The 21,527-nt window shown below is 38.8% G+C and overlaps 1 protein-coding gene and 1 long non-coding RNA gene across 2 annotated transcripts; both read right to left on the reverse strand.

Moving 5' to 3' along the window:
• Positions 1-16,370: 16,370 nt before the first annotated feature.
• Positions 16,371-16,824, reverse strand: LOC133804369 (uncharacterized). The gene is made up of 2 exons (XR_009878442.1): positions 16,624-16,824; positions 16,371-16,512 (listed from the first exon to the last, which is right to left on the reverse strand). It is a non-coding gene; the product is annotated as an uncharacterized LOC133804369 (long non-coding RNA).
• Positions 16,825-16,874: 50 nt separating this feature from the next.
• LOC133806832 (uncharacterized) lies at positions 16,875-19,805 on the reverse strand. Its single transcript, XM_062244919.1, has 3 exons — positions 19,751-19,805; positions 16,993-18,378; positions 16,875-16,894 (listed from the first exon to the last, which is right to left on the reverse strand). Exons 1-3 carry the CDS (start codon positions 19,803-19,805, stop codon positions 16,875-16,877), a joined length of 1,461 nt encoding a protein of 486 aa, XP_062100903.1.
• Between the last annotated feature and the right edge of the window lie 1,722 nt (positions 19,806-21,527).

Consider the following 21,527-nt stretch of genomic DNA (forward strand, 5'->3'; position numbering starts at 1 on the left):
CTCGTGCAACACATGCATCACATTTAACCACTTGACATGCCTCAACAATAACCATGCATGTCACATTCAAACATCCAACATGCATCAATAATAACCATGCATGTCATATATACACAGGGTGTAGTTTTCTTACCTTTGGTGCAAGCACAGGTTACCAATAAACGAGCCACAAGCACGATCCTTACTCAAAGCCTCTAGTGATAACCTAGTCACAACCACAAATGGTGATCCAATGAGTTCAAGTTCTAAAACCAATCCCGGAACCAAGACCTAGCCTCAAAGACATCAAACCCCACCAATCTGGGTAGTAGGAATGATCCCGAGGCCTAACGTTTGAGTTCCCAAGCTTAAAACATCATTTCGCCCATAAATACCCTCAAGCACCGCTGCCCCAACTCACTGAGCCGCACCCCCCAGCCAAAATAGGGGCATTAGGGGCAAGCGCTGCGGTGCCCTACACCTAGTTCCACGGCCCCCAGAGCTCACAAAACCCATCCAGATGCTTCATCGAGCTTAGGTCGCGGTGCCCAAGAACAAGGCTGCGGCCCAACCTCGGACCAGCCTGTTTTCCCCATTTTCAACCTTTTAAAACCTCCCAAAAACAATTCCAAACATCTCCAAACTCAAAAATCAAAGTTCCCAAACATCCCCATCATCCAAAACCAACAAAACCCAAGCCTCAAATCTAACAAGAACTCATCAAAACACAAAGTCCAATTCAAGCTTAAAAACTTTAAAAAACTTAAAACTTAAATTACCTCCAATTGAGTTGTTTCCAACTAAATCCTCCGGCTAGTAAGCTTCTAATCTTCCCTAGGAATGCTATGCCTCGATCCTCGCTTGAATCCGAGTCCTAGAACTTAAGTTTCCTTCGAAAATGCGATCGGGAGACGAAAATGGAACTTTGAGGGAGAGAGAACGTACATAACGTTCTTTTTATTTCTTAGAATGTTACTTCAAGCTTAAGTAGCCTCATACAAATCCTAACGCTCGGGGTCCCGAAAACACCCCCGGGGACAAAATAGTCAAAACCTCCAGAATTTCTCCCTGATCTTACTAACTCCCAATTTATCACAAAATATTGATTCCCATTACCCAATAACCCGGTAATGCTCTAAATACCCCTTGACTCACTCCGAGTCAAGAATAAATCCCGTTGTGACTTCCCACTAGCTTACCTCCTAGGATTGTCTTGTGCTGGGTAACCTTGGCATAACCAAATAATAATAAAGCACCACACATATATCACATATATGCCAAATATGCCCAAAATAGCCAAAATATGAAAATCACCCAATTACTCAAAAATGGGTTCACATGCATATTTAATACACCTAAACATGCATATTATCATTTAATAACACAATAAGTCAATTATGACCCTTCCGGCCTCCTAATCAAGGTCCTAAACCTTATTAGGAAATTTGGGGCATTACAGTTACAGAGAACCTAGAAACTTCAAAGTGTTACATGTTTATATATATGTAATGTCCTCCTAATCCAGGACCGTTACACTGTGTACTTTAAGTTGTGTCAGACTCTCTAATCAAGTCATTTGGTTATAAACATGTGACTAAGGTTAACGTCAAGGGTTAGAGTTAAAAAAATTGGTCAAAATAATTGTTGACTTTTATTTAAAAGGTTTTATACATACATGAGATCCCAAAATATTACAAACAATATTTAAGATGATGTAAATACATCAAAAGTTACAACCGTCCGACCTAAGCGGAAAAATTGGAGCTACAACCCTAGTTCCTCTAAGATATCCTCGGCTATGGTGGATGAGCAATCGCATATGTACATGCTACCACCGAAGCTCTCCAACTCATGGCTGGTCAAGCTTTCCTTTTCCCTTACCTGCACAACATAGCACCCGTGAGCCAAGGCTTAGCAAGAAAACATACACATGTGCATGAACAGAAAATATAGATTTCCAGTTACTTATCTAGCATGCCCAGCAGTAATAACCTACTCATACAGGCTTACAATTACAAATAAATGGTCATTGGATCTTTCGAGGGACGCTGCCCTGAATAGTTGACCATAAAGTCAACCCCAAGGCCCTATATTCTGGCTATGTGACCATAGAGTCACCTGGGACCCTAAGCCTTAGCTCTGGGTAACTAGCCATACAGCTAGCTAAACACTTTTGTTTTCCCACGACCACTGGGTCAGCTACCGTAATAGTACGTTGCTGATTTGGGCCTAAGCCTTTCGACTAGCGCGTAGCACGCTATTGTCGTCCTTGACTAATAAGTCATGCCCTAAACCAGGTATTCAAATACAGATACAAAAATAGATATAGACAAGCATACTTTAGACAATACCAGTATGCATACATATTAATCACACAACATCATCAAAAAATAAAAAACATAGTAACAATCATGCTCCTTAACAAGACCAAGCCCTAGCAATGCAAACCATGCGAACAGTCATGTAACACTTAATCGGGTACAAAATATTCAAGTATGTTTAATCAACAATTGAAACGATAACTTAAACATGTTCATTCCCAGGGGCCTGAGCCCTATTCATAATTATAATTAACAGCCAGGCCAAGCCATAATCACATATATCACTTATTGGGTGCAGTTTTCTTACCTCAGGTCCGAGTATTGTGTAAAATAAGAACGATCCCGGTTCTGAGCCCCTTAGCAATAACCTAGTCAAAACCATAATATAGGATTTCATCATTACCGAGCAAATAAAGGCTTCCGGACCGAGTCCTAGCCTCTAGGACCTCAAATTCTACTAAACTAGGAAGTAGAATTGATTCCCAGCCCTTAGGAATAAGTTCCCGTCGTTAAAATCCCATGGTGGCTAAAATAGCCCAGGTGGACCATGACCGGCCCTTGAGGGTCGCAGCACGCCCCTCAGATCAGAGGCCTCCTTCCCCTGGAAATGGGACACGGGCCGCGACCTACCCTTGAGTGTCGCGACGCTTCCCAGACCGATGCCCCCAAGGGCCCTGGGTTCGGTTTGGTCGCGGCGCCCCAAGAAAAGGGTTGCAACTTGACCCTGCAAACACAGATTTCCTCTAGCCAAAAATCTACCCAAATCATTCCTAGAACAACAATTAAATCCTCAGAACAGATTCAGCTTAATATCAGCATCAAAACCCAACCTAAAACTTGATTAAAAACTCATCAAAATCTCCCAATTCAAAAGTTGAGATTCAAAGCTCAAGAACACCTTAAGAGCAGCCAAACTAAACAGAATTTCAATGGAAAACCAGACCTAAAGCTTACCTCAACTAGAAGTTAATTTCTCTAGCTGCAACAAATCCAATCCCCCAAGTTTAGGCCTTTAATTCCCAAGCTTTCAACCAACAATTATCAACAAATCCCATGTGTTCCCTCCTAATCTCACTAACTCCTAATATTTCCTCAGTTATTCATTCCCGATTCCCGATAACCCCATACTGTGCTAAATACCTAAAATACCCCTTGACTCGCCCCGAGTCGGGTGTTGGGTCCCGTTGTTTCTTTCCCGCTAACTTGCTCCCAAGGATCGTCTCGTGCCGAATAACACAAATAAACCCACATAATAATGTGGTCTCTCACATATATCACTTATATGCACATATATACAATTATGCCCATAACGGGCCAAATTACGAAAATTTCCCTTCTAATAAGAAACGGGCCCACATGCATATTCAATATTCCTAAACATGCATAACTAGTTATATTATCATATAAGTTACATAATCATACACAAATATATCATTAAGCATATAATTCCATATATTTCCATCTTGGCCCCCTAATCATGGCCCTAAGCCTTATTAGGTAATTTGGGACGTTACAACTATCCCCTCCTTACAAAAATTTCATCCTCGAAATTTTACGTGAACAGCTTGGGATACTGAGTGTGCATATCCACCTCCAGCTCCCGGGTCGCTTCCTCCACCTTGTTGTTCCTCCATTGTACCTTAACTAAAGGTATAGTCTTTTTCCCCAGGACTTTGTCCTTTCTGTCTAAAATCTGAACTGGCTGTTCTTCATAGGACAAGTCCATCTCAAATTCCAAATCCTCATAACTCAATACATGAGTCCCACCTTATATATACTGTAATGCCCTAAACTCCAGGGACCGTTACGGTGTGCCTTGTAAACAGTGCTAAACTCGCTAATCGAGTCATTTGGCCAAAATCGTGTACTAAGTATGATTAGCGGTTTAGGAATTAAAAATCTTGGTTAAGATGTAACGTTTCAATAGAACTTATAATATATATATTGGGATCCCAAAATTATAATTTCAGAGTCTACTACAAGAAAATATTTACAACAGGTCGTTCTATGCGGCAAAACAGGGTTTAACCCTAGTTCCTTCTCAACCTCGGCTGTGGTGGACGAGCAGCTGCATATGTACACCTCATTACCTAAGCTCTCCAACTCAAGGATGGTCCAACTTTATTTTGCCTCTACCTGCACCACATAGCACCCGTGAGCCGAAGCCCAGCAAGAAAACACAATATAACATGATATAATATCAACAATGTTCATAACAGTCACTCAAGACTTTCAGTCTGAACAAATAGGTGACAATCTCAAAAGTCACTAATATGGGGACAACACCTTTTAGCCATGTGACGATAGGATCACCAGGGCTTAACAGATAGGTGAGCATCTCACTAGATTTAGCAGGATAGGTGCACGGTGATTAGTCACCAACATAACCTTCCTCATGACTCTAGAGTCATAACTATGGAACACCGTTCCCTAGCCATGTGACAAGCAGTCACCTGGGCCATATGCCCTGGCTCTGAATAACTAGTCTTAGACTAGACAAGCGCTTATAATTTTCATCGACCTTCCGGTCGGTCCAGCATTAATACCCCATATGAGTCATTCAACGCTGATATTGATTAGATCTAATCTTCATTTGGCTCGGCATTCGTGACGCTATGCCATTTCTGACTCTTAGGTCAGTAAAACACGACCAGTGTTCAACTCATTGTGAACTTGACTAGTAAATCACAGCTTCACAGATGGATCTAACACCGTTGCTGATTCTGACTAATAAGTCAGTGCCACACACAAGTAAGCCATGCCACCAAACATGTATCACATATCCAATATCCATAACAAGGTATTCAGCATGCTCACCTAACAAGTACTAGTACAATTAGGATTATGCACGAACACAGAGGCTCAAGCTCTGAACAACATCATACTCAATGTGTAAAGCATGTCTTATTCACATGTTTCTTGTGCATCATATGCATTATATTCAACAATTCAACATGCACCAATAATAGCCATGCATGTCATACTTAATAGTCAACCAACATGCATCAAGAATAGCCATGCATGTCACATATACATAGGGTGTAGTTTTCTTACCTCAGATTCGAGCTAGAACCAATATAAGAACGACCCTTAAGAACGATCAACCTTTAAGCCCTTAGCGGTCACCTAGTCATAACCAAATATGGGACACCATCAATAAAAATGATCAACATAGGTTACCAAACCAAAATCTAGCCTCCGGGACAACAATCAAAACTAATCCAAGTAGTAGGAACACTCCCGAGGCCTATAGCTAAGTTCCCGGGGTCAAAACGAGCAAACGAGGTGAAAACAGGGCAAGGGCTGCAGCCCTAGCACCTTGGGCCGTGGCCCCCAAAATTTCCTGAAGCAAGGGCCACGGTGCCCAGCAGGTACAATACTCCCACCTGCTTCTTCAAAGCAGGACCGCGGCACCCCAAGAACAGGGCCGCGACCCCCAACTCTGGGCCATTCCCAAACGTGTTTTTAACACTCAAAAGCCTCCCAAATCATACCTAAACATTCCCCAATCATCAAATCAAAGTTCCCAAGTTTCCCAAAGTTCCAAAACCCTCAAAACCCAAGGTTCAAACCAACCAAAAACTCAACAATTCACAAAGTCCAATTCTAAGCTTAAAAACTTTAGAAACTCAAAACTTCAAACTTAGATTACCTTTGATTGGGTTGTTTTTCGTCAAATTCTTCGGTTAAGAATCTTCTAATCTTTCCTAGGATCGCCAGGCCTCGATCCTTACTTGATTCTGACTCCTAGAACTCGAAATTCCTTTAAGAAAGCTTCGAACAGTAAAATAGGCTATCGGGAAGGGAGAGAGAGATTTTCTAACGTACGTTCTTATCTGACAAGCTACTTCAAGCTTAAGTAACCTAAAATAAAACCTAGGGCTCGGGGTCCCGAAAACACCCCCGGTGGCATTATAGTCAAAACTTCTAGAATTCCATCCTGATCTCAAATACTCCCAATTTATCATCAAATAAACATTTCTATTACCCCAAACTTGACTCCGTTATGACAAAATTGCTAACTCATAATCTATGATCGTCTCATGCCGAATAGCTCGAATATATCTCCATAATAGTAAAATCTCATTCAAAAATTACAACATGCACCCAATTTACAAATATGCCCTCAACAGACCAAATTACCAAAATGCCCTTATCATTATAAATACAGCCATATGAATGCATTTATCATCATATAATAATATAGTTCACATTAACACGCATATGATCATTTAATGCCATGATAAATCAATTATGGCCCTCCCGGCCTCCTAATCAAGGTCCAAAACCCTATTAGGAAATTTGGGGCATTACATATACTTCCTTAGCATAGAAATATGGAATACATTGTGCACGCTAGATAGTGCGGGGGGTAAGGCCAATCTGTAAGCCACCTGACCAATCATCTCCAGGATCTCAAATGGTTAACCTAGGGCTCAACTTGCTCTTCTTCTGGAATCTCTTCACCCCTCTCAGTGGTGAAACCCTAAGGAAGATAGTCTCCCACCTGGAACTCCACGTTCCTCCGCCTTGGGTCTGAATAACTCTTTTGTCTACTCTGAGATGGGAGCATCCGAGCTCTAATCTTCTCAATAGCCTCAGTGGTCCTCTGAACTGCCTCAGGACCCAAATGTTTCCTCTCACCCATCTCGTCCCAATGAACGGGAGATCTACACTTCCGACCATACAACATCTCATAAGGTGCCCCTCCAATTGTAGACTGGTAGCTGTTGTTATAGGAAAACTCTATCAAAGGCAAATATTTACCCCAGGACCCTTCAAAGTCCAATTCACATGCTCTTAGCATGTCCTCCAATATCTGGATAGTCCTCTCAGACTGACCATCGGTATGAGGATATAAGTTGTATTGAACTTCAGCTGTGTTCCCATCGCCCACTTTAAACTTCCCCAAAACTTGGAAGTAAAGATAAAGTCCCTATAAAACACGATAGACCCCGAAGTCCCATAAAGGCGCACTATCTCTCTCACATAGAGATCTACATACTAGTCAAACGTTGAATTTGTTTTCACTGGTAGAAAGTGAGTTGATTTCGTATACCGATCCACGATGACCCAAATTGAATCATGTTGGCCCACTGTCCTAGACAATCCTTCCACAAAATCAATCGTGATATCCTCCCACTTCCACTCTAGGATATCATGAGGTCGTAACAGCCATGCTGGACTCTGATGCTCTGCCAGGCACCGTTCCATGTATTCAGTCACATCCCTCTTCATCCCAAGCCACCAGTATAAAGCTTTCAGATCCAGGTACATCTTCATGGTGCCTAGATGCAGAGAATAAGGGGTAGTATAAGATTCATTCAGAATCCCCCATCTGATCCTTGTATCTCACCGTATAGTCCTTAGCTACTCCATCTAGGACATCCCCTCTAATCTGCCCCAACTGTGGGTCATCTAACTGCTTCTCCTTAATCCTCTTCAAAAGAGTAGAATGCAGGGTGATGTTGGCTAACTGGCCCACCACTAACTCAATTCTTTCTTTAGCCATATCGTCAGCCAACTCCTTGGATATCTGCCTAGCACTATACAACTGTCCCGGACCCTTCCGGCTTAAGGCATATATTACCACGTTGCCTTTCCCAGGGTGATAGAGGATCTCACAGTCATAATATTTTACCAGCTCTAACCAACTTATATGCCTCATGTTCAGACCCTTCTGGGTGAAGAAGTATTTTAAACTCTTGTGGTTAGTGTATATCTCACACTTCTCACAATATAACTAGTGCCGCCACACCTTCAGTGCAAAAACCACTGCTGCAAGTTCTAAATCATATGTGGGGTATCTCTGCTCATATTCCTTCAGGTGATGTGATGCATAGGCAATCACCTTCCCTATCTACATAAGAACACAACCTAGACCCTGCCTCAAGGCATCACAATAAACTACAAACTTGTCCTGATATGTGGGAAGACTCAGAACTAGAGCAGTGATCAAATTCTTCTAGAGCTTGTAGAAGCTATCTTCACACTTGTCTGACCATATGAACTTATAATTCTTGCGTGTTAATTCTATCAGTGATGACACAATCTTGGAAAACCCCTCCACAAAGCATCTGTAATACCCTGCCAATCCCAAGAAACTTCTGATCTCTGAAGCGTTCTTCAATCTTGGCCAATCTCTAACCGCCTCAATCTTCGTTAGATCCACCATAATTCCATCCTTATTGACTATGTGACCTTAGAAAGTCACCTGTCGCAACCAAAACTCGCATTTCTTGAATTTCGCATACGACCTGTGTTCTCTCAACCTCTGTAGTACAAATATGAGGTGTTGCTCATGTTCTGTCTCTGATTGTGAGTATATCAGTATATCAACGATAAAGATGATCAAAACCGATCCAGGTAATCTTTGAACATCATGTTCATCAGTTCCATAAAGGTTGTTAGGGCATTAGTTAATCCAAATGACATTACTAAAACTCATAATGCCCATACCTGGTGCAAAAAGCTGTCTTGGGTATATTATTTTCTCTGATCATCAGCTGGTGATAACCAGATCGAAGATCTATCTTGGAGAATATTGTCCTACCCTGCAACTGATCAAGTAAATCATCAATCCTTGGCAGAGGATATCTGTTATTGATATTCATCTTGTTCAATTCTCTATAATTGACACACATCCTCAGAGAACCATCTTTCTTCTTCACGATGAAAACTGGTGCTCCCCATGGCGAGAAACTAGGCCTTATAAAACCCAAGTCCAGTAACTCATGTAGTTGAACCTTTAGTTCCTTCAACTTAGCTGGACCCATCCTGTAAGGTGCCCTAGACATTGGCTCTGTCCCTAGCGCCAATTCAATCATAAACTCAATATCCCTTTGTGGAGGTAACCATGATAGATCCTCTAGAAACACGTCCAAAAACTCACAGACTAATTAGGTCTGTTTTGGTCCCACTAGCACAACCTGAGTGGTATCCATCACACTAACTAAGAATACAAAGGGGTCCTCACCCTCAGGCTCAAAGGTTACCATCTACTTCTTGCAATCTATCGTTGCTCCATAGTTCTCTAGCCAATACATACCCATAATTATATCAAAGCCAGTCATTACCAATTCCACCAAGTTAATTGACGATTCCCTGCAATCCACTGTAACTGGTAGTGATCTAACCCATCTCTTGGAAACCACTAATTCCTTAGTAGGCAGCATAGTACCAAACCCCACAGGATAAAATTCACATGGTCTACACAATCCATCTATAATCCTACTAGCAACAAAAGAGTGTGCAGCACCCGAATCAATGAAAACAGTATAGGAGGTTCCAGCACTAGAAAGTTCACCTGTAACAATGATGGACTAGCCTTGGCCTCTGCCTGGGTCAAGATGAACACCCGAGCTGGCGTCATGCTGTCCACCTTCTTGGCCTCTTCCTTTTTGGATCTTGGGCAGTCCTTCTTCAAATACCCCACATTGCCGCAAGAAAAATAGGCCTTCGCCCGACATTCCCTTATATGATGCCTCCTACACTGGGTACACTCTAGGAATGCTCTCCTGGTCTCACCACCACCCTGGCGGCCCATCTGTACGCCTCGTGGCCTCCTATCTGGCCCTGGAGCTGAAGCTGAATTTGGAGTCTTTCTCTTTTGGTCACTGGGGCCTCCTCCCCTACCGAAGCCTATAAATGGAGCTCCCGGCCTCCTAGAATCCCTTCTGGCCACATTCTCACGCCAAATCTTGTTTTCTGCGCTCTCAGCTGTAAGAGCCTTCTCCACAGCCTGTGCATAGGTGATCAATCCTAGGACAGTAGTAATACGAACATCTTGGGCTATCATAGGTTGTAGCCCCTAGAGAAACCTCTCCCTTTTGGTCCCATCAGTGGGCACCAGATCTCCAACAAACTTCGCCAATCTGTCAAACTTCAGGGCGTAGTCAGTCACTGTCATGTTACCCTGAAGTAACTTGCTGAACTCCTTAGCCTTCGCTGCTTTAACTACGTCGTTCTAGCATATCTCATCAAACAAAGTTCTAAACTCTTCCCATTCCATGTTGTTTACTGCTCTAGTCTGGGATACCACCTCGCACCATATTCGAGCATCATCCTGAAATATGTAAGTGGCGCAGGACACTCTCTCTTTACCACCTACCCTCATACAAACCAGAATGGTGGTTATCATGGTCATCCACTGCTCAGCCTTTGGTGGATCTAAGCATCCCTAAAAAACTAGAGGGTGTTGTTTCCTGAACCTCTCATACAGGGGTTCCCATCTATCTCCCCCTGCTTGGAGTTACACAACCACTGGTACCTCTAGCTGTATCATTGCCGATACTACAGGCTGTGGGTTCCCTGCTGGATCCTATTGCTTTCTCAAGAGACAAATCTCTTCTTCCTGCCTTTCTAATCTGGCTTACATACCAGTAAGCACCTGTTGCCAGTTTTCTGGAGCTGGTGGTGGGGCCTTGCCCTGGTCATTCCCTTCCGTGGCCTGTAACTCTTGGCCAGCAACCTCTCTGACCTTCAAGGATTCATACTGATATCTAACCCACTCTAAAGTGATCAAATTGGTCATTAGGTAAGTAATAACTATACCTCTTGCTGCCTAGCGGTCCAAGATCAAACAAACATACAAACAAGTGCAATGCTAGTAAGCATGTCAACACATAATATGCTCATTCATGGTGCTAATCAGCACTTCCTGATATTCATCAGCAAATAACAATGCTAATATGCATTTCTGGCATTCATAAGCAATTAACAATGCACATAAACATATTCAGATATTTACACATGTATAACTATGCTAATAAGCATGTTCTATAATCCCTACCAATGTTAACAATGCTAATAAGAATGTTCTTTATCATTCATGCAATAGTCAAAGGTCAGGCCCTATCAGATTATTTCATGCTTCCTACACAGGCACGCAGATAGAACATTTATATCAAATTTAAGGAGCTCAACACATAACCACATTAATAGTTACCGAACCCTTAATCGAGCTTGTCTTTAGTGGTGAGTGTACATGCCCGGCCAGTCTTCAGGAGCCCTTAAACCTTGGCAGTTCTGATACCAAGTTGTAATGTCCTCCTAATCCATGACCGTTACATTGTGTACTGCAAGTTGTGCCATACTTGCTAATCAAGTCTTTTGGTTATAAACATGTGACTAAGGTTAACGTCAAGGGTTAAGGTTAAATTTTTTTGTCAAATGAATTGTTGACTTTTATTTAAAAGTTTTCATACATACATGGGATCCAAAAATATTAAAAACAACGTTTAAAACGATGTATATTCATAAAAAGTTACAACCGGCCGACCTAAGCGGCAAAATTAGAGCTATAACCTTAGTTCCTTTAAGATATCCTCGGTCGTGGTGGACGAGCAGCCGCATATGTACACGCTGCCACCGAAGCTCTCCAACTTATGGCTGGTCAAGTTTTCCTTTTCCCTTACCTGCACCACATAGCACACGTGAGCCAAGGCACGACAAGAAAACTTAAACATGAGCATGAAATTAAAATACAAATTTCCAGATACTTATCTAGCATGCCCAACAGTAATAACCTACTCATACAGGCTTACAATTATAAATAAATGGTCATTGGACCATTTGGGGGTTGCTGCCTTGAATAGTTGACCATAGAGTCAACTCCGGGGCCCTATGCCCTAGCTATGTGACCATAGATTCACCTGGGGCCTTCGCCCTTAGCTCTGGGTAACTAGCCATAGAGCTATCCAAACACTTTTGTTTTCCAATGAAAATTGGGTCGGCCAACGTAATAGTATGTTGCTGATTTGGGCCTAAGCCCTTCGACCAGCGTGCAGCACACTATTGTCGTCCTTGACTAATAAGTCAAGCCCTTAACCAAGTATTCAGATACAAATATACATAAGCATACTTCAGACGATAGAAGTATGCATACATATTAATCACACAAAATCATCAAGTAATCGTAAACATAGTAATAACCATGCTCCTTAACGGGGCCAAGCCCTAGCTACGCAGACCATGCGAACAGTCATGTAACACTTAATCAGGTACAAAATATTCAAGTATGTTTAATCAATAAGTGAAATGATAACATAAACATGTTCATTCCCAGGGGCCCGAGCCCTATTCATAATTATAATTAACTGTCAGGCCAAGCCCTAATCACATATATCACTTATTTGGTGCAGTTTTCTTACCTCAAGTCCGAGTATTGTGTAAAATAAGAGCAACCCTCAAGCATGATCCTGGTTCTGAGCCCCCTAGCGATAACCTAGTCAAAACCATAATATAGGATTTCGTCAATACCGAGCAAATAAAGGCTTTCGGACTGAGTCCTACCCTCTGGGACCTCGAATTCTACTAAACCAGGTAGTAGAATTGATTCCAAGCCTGTAGGAATAAGTTCCCATCGTTAAAATCCCATGGTGGCCAAAACAGCCTAGGCGGACCGCGACCTACCCTTGAGGGTCACAACACACCCCTCAGATTAGAGGCCCCCTTCCCATGGAAATGGGACACGGGTCGCGACCTACCCTTGAGTGTCGCGACGCTTCCCTGACAGAAGCCCCCACAGGCCCTGGGTTCGATTTGGTCGCGGTGCCCCAAGAAAAGGGTCGCGACCTAACCCTGCAAACACAGATTTCCTCTATTTTCCTCTAGCCAAAAACCTACCAAAACATACCCAAATCATTCATAGAACAACAAGTAAATCCTTAGAACAGATTCAACTTAATATCAACAGCAAAATCCTACCTAAAACTTGATTAAAAACTCATCAAAATCTCCCAATTCAACACTTGAGCTATAAAGCTCAAGAACACCTTAAGAACAACCAAACTAAACATAATTTCAATGCAAAACAAGATCTAAAGCTTACCTCAACTAGAAGTTAATTTTTCTAGCTGCAACAAATCTAATCCCCCAAGTTTAGGCCTTTAATTCCCAAGCTTTCAGCCAACAAGTATCAAGAAATCCTCTTAGAAAATAGAAGAGTATGAGGGAGAGAAAGAGAGAGTCGGTTGAGAGTGAGAGAGAAGGCTGAGTGTTTTGAGTGTTTGTAGTGTTTTTGTTTTGTTTTTCTTAAGGCTTAAGTTACTTAAGCTAATCCCGAGGCTCGGGGTACCAAAATTGTCACCGATGGAAAAATGGTCAAAATCCCCGATGTTCCCTCCTAATCTCACTAACTCCAAATATATCCTCAATTATTCATTCTTGTTTCCCGATAACCCGATACTGTGCTAAATACCTAAAATACCCATTGACTCGCCCCGAGTCGGGTATTGGGTCCCATTGTGACTTTATCGCTGACTTGCTCCCTAGGATCGTCTCGAATAACCTAAATAAACCCACATAATAATGTGGTCTCTCACATATATGCACATATATACAATTATGCCCATAACGGGCCAAATTAAGAAAACTTCTCTTCTAATAAGAAATGGTCCCACATGCATATTCAATATTCCTAAACATGCATAACTAGTTATATTATCATATAACTCATATAATCACATAATCATACATAAATATATCAGATAAGTATATAATTCCATATATTGTCATTATAGACTCTTAATGAATGTCCTAAGTCTTATTAAGTAATGTGAGATGTTACAATATATAAATATATTATTGGAGTTATTATTAATGAATGTTTGTGCGAAAAAAAAGTCAATCATTTCTCATCAATTTATTATTCCAAGTCTCTTTACTATTCATAGATTTTGCACCGATTATTACTATTTAGTTACATGGTCGGTCTGCATTTCACATTAGACAATTAAGGGTCTCTACACATTCATATGTATACTCTACACATATGATCTATTGATCTAAAATAATAATAAGGGTCAGAAGTTTGAATTTAAGTGTTCTATTTTATCTATTCCTCCCTCACCAAGCTAGCTAGTCTTAATATAACTTTCTTATTATTAAATTTCTTCATTTTGATTCACTACTGTTGAGTATTGTACTGTGTTTGCCAACTATATTTATTTAAAAATAATTTTAGTGTTCTGTGTAATGTATCAATATCACACTCATGGTCTCTTTATTTTATAGTTTATATATATATATGAGATAACAGTTAGTTTTTATTTTTAATTTTAGTGATCTAATTAGATTAAGATTGAAATAAAATACATTCAGATTGAGAGATTTCATACGTAGAAGATATTAATGGGTCACAATTAAGAATGAAATAACAAATTTAAGTGGAGTAATTATTTAAGTGACAATTTGGCACTTTTCTGCATGTCACTGTTTATATAGTCAGTAGCTAGCTAGCATAATAGATTCGGAGAAAGATAAGAACAAATAATAATTTAAAATCTATAAAAAATATATCTCTCATCTATTAATCTTGACTAAATCTTGTATTGTACTATATTATATAATCATTAAGGTTGTAAGTGCTAAATGATCAATATAAATCAATGAGCTTAATTTTTATTTGTATATTTATCTTTAAGGTATTAGTTTAATTTTGTAGGTTTTGGGTGGAAATATTAGCAAGAATCATTGCAAAGTGAATTAATTTGCTTGATTATTGTTAATTGCAAGAGGTACTATGTTCTTCCTACAACAATTTTAACTATATATTACACTAAAATCTTACATATATTTAGAAGGGTTATTAATTCCCAAATAAATAAAAAAACAAGAACAATTACTTTTCACTTAACAAGTCCAGGACATGGAATTGTTTAGGCGGAAAATGAAATAGAACTAGGCACTAAATGAAAGTCTTAGATCTAACCCAACAAGAAAAGGAAAAAAAACAATTAAATAAAGAAATTTCTCTAGTTCCTCTTAGCTCTCCTCTTTACCTCTCTCTCCTCACTCTCAGTCTCGAAGCTATCGCTCCTTCACTCACTCTCTTTCGCACTTAGGCTCTCGGCTCTCTCTTCTTCACGCAAGCTGCTGGAGCACACCACAACAGTTGGTAGCGTTGAGAAATTTCTGACTTGCCCCAACTCTTCATCCTTCTAGGAGAGCCATAGATCAGAAAAAAGCCCCATTCTCTCTGTTTCTATCCATCTCTCTACGCTGGAGTTCCACAGATTCTACCTGTTAGTCATCTTGTCGATTCTCTGTTCTCAGTCTAGGGTTTGTGTTTTTCTCTCTTTCTCTGATCACGTATTTTGGATTTTGATTTAGGCTGAAACTACTAGATCCGTTTTCTTCATTGTAGCTTTTCTAATTAGTTTTTCCGCAAAGCATCAGACGATGTCACCAAGGTAATTCTCCGCAATTACTTCATTTCTTCAATTTATAAAGTGTAATGTCAAATATAGGATTCAATTCGATAAATTTTATATGCAATTATGCTTTTCTTGACCGCGTACGTCATTTGTATATCCAGAAATTACGACCCAACTCTACTTATATTAAGAGATTTTTTTTTATGTTCACTGTTAGCTCTTATATTTATAAGGTTTGTTCATAGATTAAGGCATATATAGCCAAGGTTTTGAAAGGCGAAATCGCGAGGCGAGGCGTTTTCCCTTAGTACCGCGAGGCGTAAGCCTCGAGGCGCAACGAGGTGTACGCCTCAACTATAAGAACAAATAAAATTTTAAAAATATAATAAAATTCATAAAATATCCTAAAATTCATGAAATTTCATAAAATTCATAGAATTCATAACAAACAACACATAAGTCCATATCAAGGTCATAAAAGTTCTAGTTATAAGTCTTAAAATCATAAATAAAATGCATTAAATCTCCAAGAACTCTTCACTTTCTTCATCATCACTCTCATGAAATTGTATAGCTCGTCCATCATCTCCATCTTCACTGTCATCTTCTCCTCCTTCAAATTCATCTTCCTCATCCAAATTCACTTCAATTGGTGCTTGATTTCTTTTCCTCTTCCTCGGTGCTAAACTTCCGCCCTCATCCTCAATCTCAATTTCCCCACCAACTTCGATTGCTCTACTATCATCATCCTCTTCATCATTTGGATTGGCTACCCATTCATCATCAGAAGACACATTTTCAACAATCAAAGGATCATCTTCCTCTCTTCGTGATTGTTTCTTAAAAAAATTTGTGCTTCAACTTTTTGTTGTACATAATGTACACCAAACTATTCATCTTTTTTGTGCTCAGACGATTTCTTCTCTTTGTGTGCACTTGATTGAACGTACTCCAATTACGTTCACATGCCGATGCTGAACAAGTAAGACCTAGAACTCTTGTTGCAAATGACTTGAGTTCTGGAACTTCATCTCCAAAGTTGTCCCACCATTCAACTATACAAATTAAAGACATGAAAAAAGAAGCAAAGTAATGAATAATTTATTTTATAATATTAATATAAACTATAATAAAACAAAAAATGAGATGAAAGTTTAAGTATTCACCAGGTGGACGTGTTAAGTATGATGTTAAGGATGATCTGAAGCCAAACAATCCTCGCTTGTATTTATACTCATCAAGTTGGGCATCGACCTTCACATATGTTTCTTGGTCCTTGATGAGTCTATCCATGCACTTATACAAACCAGTTTTAATCTCTGGATGCTCGGAAACATTGGGACTCCATCTGAATCGAGGATTCAAGTAATATGCATTTGCATGCAAGTCGCGATGCAATTGAAACTCCCACTTTTGATCAATGATCTCCCAAATCTCCTTATATGAAGACACGTCTCCATCTAAGTTCTTTGCTATCTTTTCTTTTGCCTCATCCATAGCACCATAAATAAATCCCATTGCCGGTGTCCTCTCACCATCAACTATTCTTAAAACATTCACAAGGGGCTTTGTGGTTTTTATGGAATAAACCACACTAGGCCAAAATGTATTATCATTCATTATGATTTTCTTCACAGCTTTCCCTTCAGGTTTCTTTGCCCATGCACAACTTGACCATTCTTTTGAAACAAACATCATTTGTAGTGGTTGCTTCAATTGATGCATACTTTCTAAAGTTAGAAAGGCAGTGGCGAATCGTGTGACAGCTGGTCGAAGAAGATCTTTCTTTGCAAATTTTCTTGTTAAACTCAACACCCATTGATGGTTATGGATGAAATTGCTAACTCTCTTTGCTTCAAGCAAAGCATTTTTATGTTGTGGCAATTCTCCAATTTTCTCAAGCATCAAATCAATACAATGAGCAGCACACGGAGTCCAATACAAACTTTTTCTCTTCTCCATTAATAATCTTCCAGCGGCCTTGTATGCACTTGCATTATCAGTGATCACCTGAATGACAATATCTTCTCCAATTTCTTCAACAACATCATCAAGCAATTCAAACAATTTTTGTGCATCTTTTACACAATCTGATGCATCAATAGTTTTCAAAAAAACAGTCCCATAGGGATTGTTAACTAGAAAATTGATCAGAATCCTATTTCTCATATCTGACCAACCATCTGATAATAATGAAACCCCTGTTCGTTTCCATGTTGCTTTGATCTCATTCACAATTTCGGATGTTGTCTTCTCTTCTTCTTTTAGTATCCAAGTCCTCATTTCATGCATTGTTGGAGCTTTCAATCCTCGACCATAATTCCCAACCGAACGCAACATATTGAAATATGATGGGCTTCTTGCACAATTAAATGGGATCCCATTCTCAAAAAAGAATCTCCCAATATCTAAACATACTTGATTTCGATGCTCTTTAGCACTCGTTGGAGTCATTTTTGTGGCAGCGGTATTTTTTTCATTTTCCTCATCTCCTTTATTCTCCATAAATCGATCCATAGGCCCTCTAACACCTCTAGAACTACTGCTAGGACAAGAATTCACACCCTCCAAAGGATTGCCACTACCAAAACCACTAGGTCCATCACCAAAGTAGGATCCACAATCCACCGCCTCATCAAACTTTCGTTGAGAAATAAATTTTGTAGTTTCATAGTCTTTCAAATATTGACTTATCTCATCCTTGACTTCTTTAGGTACTTTAGGACATGGTTTTACATCTTTGTGTGTGCAAGCAAGATGTTCTTTCACTCTCTTCACCCCTCCCTTAATATCTTTACTACAAAAATTACACTTTAAATACTTGTATCCTTTTTTTCCACCTTTTTCCGGCACTTCTATTTCAACACTATACTTCCAAGCAGGATCTTTTCTACTCATCCTTCCCAACTTAAATTCAGCAACTAAAAGCATAAAATAAAATTAAAAATTCAGCAACTTTAAAACAAAAACTAAGGAAATTAAAAAACAAAAAACAGAGAAGATTAAGGAAATTATTTACCTCTCTAAAATAATCAACTTTGACAAAAACTAAGGCTGGTAGCTGCCTTGACTTTGAGAAAAAGAGGTGAAAAAAAAAAACTGAGATGATGGGTGAGAGGAGAGAGCTTCTTGCTTGAAAAGGAGAGAAATGAAAAGAGTGTGAGGGAGAGCTTGGATGATGGAGAGAGCCTACTGTTCAGTTGGAGCTTGCTGTGAAGTGTGAGGGAGAGCTTGGTGCTGCCGTGAAGGAGAAAGAAAAGAGAGAAAGATGGGAGATGTTGGTTCTGCCGTGAAGGAGAAAGAGAAGAGGGAAATAGAAGAAACTTAGGGTTTTTTTAACTTAAAATCTGATCACTTAAGCCCAAATTTTAAGCCCATTTAATTAAAAAAAAGCCCAAAACATTATTTTAAAAAAGGCCCCACGGTTTGAGGCAATAAAACAGCCATAAAAAATCAAGACCATGAGTCGTACGCCTCGGACCGCCTCAGCCCGCCTCGCCTCTGTCCGCCTCACCCACGTGAGGCGTGCGCCTCACTGCCACACTATGAGGCGGCGCCTCAGATACGTTTTTTCACCACCTCGCCTCGAGGCGTACGCCTCAAATGTTTTTTTAAACCATGTATATAGCAGATTTCAAAGTAGATTTGAACCTTATTGGCTCATTCATTTGAAGGTTTGAATTTTCTTGATTGAGTATTAGTACCTCTTCTATTGAGTCTGAACTGATACTACTTATTGATTTTATGATGCCCTTATTTTCACTGTTGGATTGTTCTTTTATATGAACAATTTACTTACTGATTTCTACTAAAGTATGCGAGTAGGAGAGACTCAACATAAAATTACTTTATGCCTGTTTTAGTTTTTTTCCTAGACCGGAAAGCTTTAATATTATTTTCTTATTCAATATTTAAGTTTACTTATATATGTGTATTGTATTTAATTATTATATTTGTTGTGTTTGTCCTCGTCTAACCTACCTTTTATGTGTAATAAATGGTTGAAGGAGAAGTGAAGAGAAAAACCAGTCAATAAGGTCTACAACACTTTATATTCGAAATCTGAAGTGGTATTAAATTTTTAATGTTCTTGATGATTCTGAGCACTCAAAAAGTTCATGGTTTTTTTAGGAAGTGAAAGGCTTAATCTTTAGTATCATTTGAAACTATATAGATGTATATGTGCATGACAATTGGCACAAGTATTAATAGTACTTGATATGTTTATATACATATATATATATATATGTATGTATAAGGTTAAGGAATTGAGAAAGTGTAAGGTTGGAATACCTTTCATGGAGGAGACAACATTTTTAACTCTCCTTTCACAACCATCACAGTCCATTTTCACCTTGATTTCAACTGTCAGCAAACCAAAAGAATTTTAACAAAGAAATAAGCTATAAACAACTCTTGAGTGAATCTTCTTTAAATAACTTAGCTATGCTAAGTATATCAATACATACATACACAAAAACACTAAAAAAATGATGAAAAAACATAGATGAAGATGGGTGTTAAGTAATACCTGCATTGATTTTTATTTCTTTCTTGGCCTGTCCACTGTGAAATAATCTGACAGATGGTCGAGGACTCCCATCTTTTGTTTTTCTACTTAACGTAAATGTATGAGCAAAAAACCAAGTTCAACTTAAAGAGCCTAGAAAAACAGATCTCCTTCGAAACAGGGGGAGAGAGAGAGAGAAGTTTTTGGGCTAAGAAAGTTAATGTTATGTAATGTGGATAGATCATATATATACAAGTAATGATATGGTTGTTTAGTAAAATTACTTAGTGTACAAGTTGTGGTTATATATATATATTTCGAAATGACTTGTGTCCCCAAATCATGTTATTCTCCAAACTATCAAGCTGGACAACTGAACCAATCGGATTCAGCCTTTAGGACCAGGCCCCACACCACATTAACATATAGTTTAAGCAAAAACTAATGTTTAAAATATGAGTTAAGTTAGTGTTAAAGTCGCGGTTTTGTGAGTTTATATATAAGTAAGTACTATATAGCCATGGAGTAGAGCTGGATATTACATTATTATTATGAACAAGTTCGTCGTGGTTCATGTTTCCTTCACTATACTCCTATAAATTTCTAATCAAAAGTTGAGTTTTAATAGCTATATTGTTTTAATCTAGGAAATAATTTGGCTTAGAGACTTCAATTAATTGTTATCTTGTGTGCTTTTTTTTTTTCATTTTAAAACCACATAAGATGCTCAACAAAATATCTCAGAGAATGACACTAATGATTTAGTTGCCTTCTATAGCTATGTTCACTCTATACCAGATAGTAGGTTCTATTACTTAATTAGGATTATATTACATTTTCTAGCTGATGCATACATGAATATATGTTGTATATTACTTGTGGCCCTTTCTATATTTTGCAGGGAACTAAATTAAGTGCACAAACATAAACCTGAGGCAATTATTTATTGAGATATTCAGCCTATTCGTATGTTCTCTCTTTTTTTTCTCAGGTCATTAAGTGTACAAACATAGAGAATATGTTGTATGTATGATTATAGCTTCATCTTTTCATTCTCTAGTTGACCTCTATTTTAATTCTATAGCTAATTATTCCAGAGAGATTTTTTATTCCAAAATTATTGGTTATGAAGATAACATATGAGTTTTATTTTCTTATTGTATATTTTAACTCTATGTTATCTAGGTGATGAAGATAGCGATACAAGACTTGGATGCTTGCAATTAACAAAGAGAAAGCATTGGACAAATGTTACAATTTGTATTTTATTGGGCTTGTTAGACTTTATATTTATAAGCATGAGTACTTTTATTATGTTATATTTTCTACATATTGTTTTTTATTGGGACACATGTATTGGATATTTTGGTTAATACAAGAAAATACATTAGACTTGATCAAATTCTAATTACGTTATTGGGACAAATAGTAGGTGTTATAAAATTTGACAATTTCACTTCAAAAGTATTATAAAAAACACAAAATATAACATTAAAAAAGAGTTATTATTACAAAATTATAACCATAATAAAATGCAATATTCCTTAATACGTAACATAA

Source organism: Humulus lupulus, chromosome X (genome assembly GCF_963169125.1).
Source record: "Humulus lupulus chromosome X, drHumLupu1.1, whole genome shotgun sequence".
Classification (NCBI taxonomy): domain Eukaryota; kingdom Viridiplantae; phylum Streptophyta; class Magnoliopsida; order Rosales; family Cannabaceae; genus Humulus; species Humulus lupulus.

What these genes read in the sequence shown, in the direction of transcription:
- LOC133806832 (XM_062244919.1), bottom strand. Translation starts at nt 19,805, where the DNA reads ATGGACTGTGATGGTTGTGAAAGGAGAGTTAAAAATGTTGTCTCCTCC. An exon ending in TGTTGTCTCCTCCATGAAAG is followed by an intron (nt 18,379 to 19,750) that starts GTATTCCAACCT and finishes TTATGCTTTTAG; the next exon opens with TTGCTGAATTTAAGTTGGGA. An exon ending in TGTTTTAAGAATAGTTGATG is followed by an intron (nt 16,895 to 16,992) that starts GTGAGAGGACAC and finishes TCTTCATATAAG; the next exon opens with GAGATTTGGGAGATCATTGA.